This window comes from Manacus vitellinus, unplaced genomic scaffold, assembly GCF_001715985.3.
Source record: "Manacus vitellinus isolate BGI_N305 unplaced genomic scaffold, ASM171598v3 scaffold_139_pilon, whole genome shotgun sequence".
Taxonomy (NCBI): Eukaryota; Metazoa; Chordata; class Aves; order Passeriformes; family Pipridae; genus Manacus; species Manacus vitellinus.
The window spans coordinates 262,807-267,334 of record NW_021938998.1 but is presented as its reverse complement, the minus strand read 5'-3'; the positions used below and the strand labels follow the sequence as shown (position 1 = coordinate 267,334).

General features: G+C 61.7%; 1 protein-coding gene across 1 annotated transcript in view; it reads right to left on the bottom strand.

Annotated features, from left to right (window-relative positions):
* The window catches only part of LOC115307164 (plectin-like), a gene marked incomplete at its 3' end in the record, with an annotated part of 24,195 nt that extends 19,671 nt beyond the window's left edge, over nucleotides 1-4,524 (bottom strand). Inside the window, exons 1-2 of the mRNA XM_029958045.1 lie at nucleotides 3,598-4,524; nucleotides 5-3,059 (exon numbers count right to left, since the gene is read on the bottom strand). Of these exons, the coding sequence (XP_029813905.1) occupies nucleotides 5-3,059; nucleotides 3,598-4,524 (3,982 nt within the window). The remainder of the gene's footprint in view (nucleotides 1-4; nucleotides 3,060-3,597) is intronic.
* Nucleotides 4,525-4,528: the final 4 nt, after the last annotated feature.

Sequence of the window (4,528 nt, the reverse complement as noted above, 5' to 3'; positions counted from 1 at the left end):
TGGCTGTGCACGGGGTCGATGATGCCGCCGGTGGCGATCTGGGCCTCGAGCAGGCGGATGCCGTGGTCCCTGACGATGAGCCCTTTCTTCATGGCCTGGAAGAGCGAGATGGTGTCGCCCGAGTAGGGGTCCTTGTAGCCGGTGACAGCCTTCTCAGCTGACAGCAGCTTCTCGTGCAGCTCAGGCCCGACGACACCAGCCTTCACTGCCTCGTTGACGTACAGTTTACGGTTCTTCACGGGGTCGATCAAGAACCCAGTGGCTGCCTGGGCCTCCAGGAGGACCACAGCGGTGCCGGGCGTCAGCAGGTTCCTCTTCATGGCCTCATAGATGTTCAGCTTCTCCTTGGTGGCCTCCACGTAGACGCCAGCAATGCAGTCGCTGCCGTGCAGGAACCTCCTCACTGCATCTGTCTCAGAGAGGTCCTTCACCGTCTTCTTGCCTTCCTTCAGCTGCTCGTACTGGGCTTTGCTGATGATGCGGGACTCCAGCAGCTCGCTGGCCGGCACCGGCGCCCGCAGACCGCTGAACGTCAGCTTCTCCTGCTTTTTGGTCTCCGCCTCCTCGATGATGGTGATCACGATCTTGATGATCTTCTCGATGGTCACCTTGCCGGTTTTGTACTGTCGGAGGAGCTCCCTCCTGTGCTCCTCCGTGAAGTACTCAGAGTGGATCAGATCCCAGATGGTCATCGTCCGGCCCTTCATGCTGCCCACCGGGACCTCTATGGTGGTCTTGTCGAAGCACTCCTTGGCCTGGCTGTCGGTGTAGACCTCCTCCTGCTGCGACTGGATGGCCTTGTCGGACAGGGGCAGCAGGCACAGGCCAGTCTGCTTGTCACGGTGGCAGCTCTTCTGCAGCTGGGCGTAGGTGAGGTGTTCCTGGGTGTTGGGGCAGTAGAAAGCCTTGGCGTCATCTCGGAGCTCAGTCAGAGCCTCGTTTACCTCGGGGTCGAAGTAGCCGCGCTTGTAGGCGACCTCGAGCGGGAGCCGGTGGCTGTTGACAGGGTCGATGATGCCACCAGTGGCGAGCTGGACGTCCAGCAGCCGGAGCCCCGTGTCACTGGGGATGAGGCCCTTCCTGAGCGCTTGGTAGAGGGAAACCGTCTGGCCTGTGTAGGGATCCTTGTAGCCGGTCACCGCCTTCTCCGCCGACAGCAGCTTCTCGTGGAACTCCGGCCCCACCACCTCAGCCTTCACCGCCTCATCCACGGAGAAGAGCTTGTTCCCCACGGGGTCAATGATGTAGCCAGTGGCAGCTTGTGCCTCCAGCAGGGAGAGGGCAACCTCTGGCTTCAGCAGGTTTCTCTTCAGGGCCTCATAGAAGGTGAGCTTCTGGCCCGTCGACTCCACCAGGACACCGGCGATGGCATCCGTGCCCTTCAGGTACTGCCGCACAGACTCCATCTCCGCCACGTCTTTCACGGATTTCTTGCCCTGGTGCAGCTGGTTGTAGAGGTCCTTGTTGATGACCTTGCTTTCCAGCAGTTCGGCAGCGGGCACGGGCGCCCGCAGGCCCTCGAAGCACATCTGGCTCTTTTTCTCGCTTTCCTCCACAACCGTGATGATGATCTTGATGATCTTCTCCACTGTGATCTTGCCAGTCCTGTACTGCTGGATCAGGTCCCGCCTTTGGTCCTCAGTGAAGTATTCAGAGTTGATGAGCTCCCAGATGGTCATCGTCTTCCCTTGGAACTTGCCAAACGGGGCTGTCACCGTGGCCTTCTTGAAGACGTCCTTGGCTTCCTTGTCAGTGTAGACCAGCTGCTCCCTCGCCTTGGCTGCCTGGTCAGTGAGCGGCAGGAGACACAGCCCCGTGTCGGGGTCAGTCACGCACCGCTCCATCAGCTGCAGGTAGGTCAGGTTCTCCTGAGTGTTGGGGTCGAAGAAGCCCTTGGTGTCGTCAGTGGGGTCGGACAGGACCTGGTTCATCTCCTCATCGAAGTAGCCCCGTTTGTAGGCCGCTTCCACGGGCAGGCGGTGGCTGTGCACGGGGTCGATGATGCCGCCGGTGGCGATCTGGGCCTCGAGCAGGCGGATGCCGTGGTCCCTGACGATGAGATCCTTCGTCATGGCCTGGAAGAGGGAGATCTTGTCGCCCGTGTAGGGGTCCTTGTAGCCGGTGACAGCCCTCTCAGCCGACAGCATCTTGTTGTGCAGCTCAGGCCCAATCACACCCTCTCGCACCGCCTCGTTCACTGAGAGCCTCACGTTCTGCACGGGATCAATGATGAAGCCGGAGGCAGCCTGAGCCTCCAGGAGCACCAGCGCTGTGCCTGGGCTGAGCAGCTTCTTCTTCATGGCCTCGTAGATGCTCATCTTCTGGTTGGTGGGTTTGATCAGCAAGCCAGCGATGCTGCTCTTGCCCTGCAGGTACTTCTTGATGTCCTCCCTCTGCGAGAGCTCGTCCACACTCACAACTCCCTTCGACAACTTGTCCAGGTTCTCTCTGCTCAGGATGCCGGCGTCAGCCAGCTTCTCTGCCGACACCTTCTGCCGGATGCCGTCGAAGGCAAACTCGGGCTCCCCGTTCTGCGCTAGGCCGTCCATCGCGTCCCGGCCGTTGGGCACAGCCTTGATGTCCAGCAGCTGCGTCGTCGTAACCGCGGCCTCCCCGGGCAGGTCGTCCGTCTGGATCATGATCTCCCGTCTCTGGGCCAGGGCGGCCTTGTACTCCTCCTGCATCTGCTCGAGCCTCTCCCTCAGCTTCTTGTTCTCCTCTTCCAAAAGTTTCTCCTGCTGCTGCCGCTGCCTCTCCAGCTGCTGCAGCTCCTCCTGCTTGTGCCGGACGTTTTCCTCAGCTTCTCTTTGATGCTTCTTGGCTTCGTCCAACATGGCTTTCAACTGCTGCTTCTCCTGCTCCATCTCCTGCTGCTGCCTCTCCTGCTCTGCCTTCAGGTTCTGGGCTTTGTTCACCTCGTCCTTAAAGAGCTTCTCCAGCTTCGATTTCTCCTCCTCGATGAACTTCTCCTTCTGCAGCAGGGCATCCTTCTCCGTCAGGAAGCTCTGCTGGAGGAGCTGTGTCTCCTGACGGAGCTGAGCCTGCTGGGCCACCTGCATCTGGGGTGGGAGAGAGGACAGTATGGTCAGACACCCAGGAGGGCAGTGGGGAGGACTGAGGGTGGGGGCATGGGGCATGGGGCAGCAGGGGTGGCACCGGGGAACACAGAGTCACCCACACACTCCGCTATGTCGGGGAAGAGTTAAAGAGCAGAGCCGGGGTTAGGGAGCCACACACACGACACGGGGCAGGACAAACAGGGGGAGGACACAAGGGATCCTCCAGCACTGAGGCTGGGAAGTGGGCACAGAGAGGAACACGGCAGGACACAGCACAGGGCTGAAGAGCCGGCCCGGGTGGTGGGGATCCCTCCTCCACAGCAGGAGAGGGGCTGGGGGTCCCACTCCAACACTGCCTGCGGGGTTTGCTTCAGTGTCCCCGACTGAAGGTAGCATCCTTGACCTGCACAGGGGGTCCTGCCCCACCATCCCCAGTGATGGTCCCTGGGGGCCTGGCCAGGGGTGGTGTGGGGTGGCTGGGGAGAGGGACGGCCTCCCTGCGTACCACCACAGCTAAGGGGGACCCACAGCCCAGTACCTCCTCTGCCTTCTGCTGCAGCAGCGCCGCCTCCTGCTTCAGCTTCTCCTTCTCCTTCTCCAGGTCGGCAATGGCCTTCCGCAGCTTCTCCGCATCCTCATCGCTCTGGTGCCGCTGGATCTCCAGGGTCTGCACCAGCGTCATCTTCTCCTGCGTGGCCAGCTCGGTCTCGTGCAGCCTCTCACTGATCTCCTCCGCCTGCTTCTTGAACCGCTTGGCTTCCTCCTCAGCCTTGGCCTGGGCCATGCTCATCTCCGCCACTTGCACCTTGAGGCGCTCAGCCTCGGCCGTGATGTCCAGCTGCCGCCGGCGCTCGGCCTCCAGTGTCTTCTGGAAGCCCTCGGTCTCCTCAGCCAGGCGCTGCTGCATCTGCTCCTTGTCCTCCTGCAGCCGCTTGGCGTGTTCCTGCGCCAGGTCCTTCTGTTTCTGCAGCATCTCAGCCTCGGCCCGCAGCCGTGTGGCCTCCTGCACCGCCTGCATCTTCTCCTTCAGCATCTTCTCCGCCAGCGCCCGCTGCTGTGCCAGGTCGTCCTCGGCCAGCTGCCGCATGCGGGCGGCCTCCTGCGCCTCCACGCTCAGCCGGGCCACCTCCTCCGCCACCTGCTTCATCTTCTCAGCCTCCTCCGCCAGGAACTTCTGCGTGTTGTCCTTGTCCTTGAGGATCAGCGCCTTGTTCTCCTCCTCGATCCGGCTCTTCAGCTTGGCCAGCTCCTCCATCTGCACCCGGACCTTGAAGAGCTCCTCCTCCACCTGGGCCTTCTGCCGGACGGCATCCGTCACCTCCTCCTTCAGCCGCTGCAGCTCCTCGTCCAGGATGCCCTTCTGATGGTCCGTCTCGTCCAGCTGCAGCTTCACCTTGGTCAGCTCCTGCTCCACCTGCGCCTTCTGCCGCAGCGTCTGCTCAGCAAACTTCTTGTGCTTCTCCATCTCG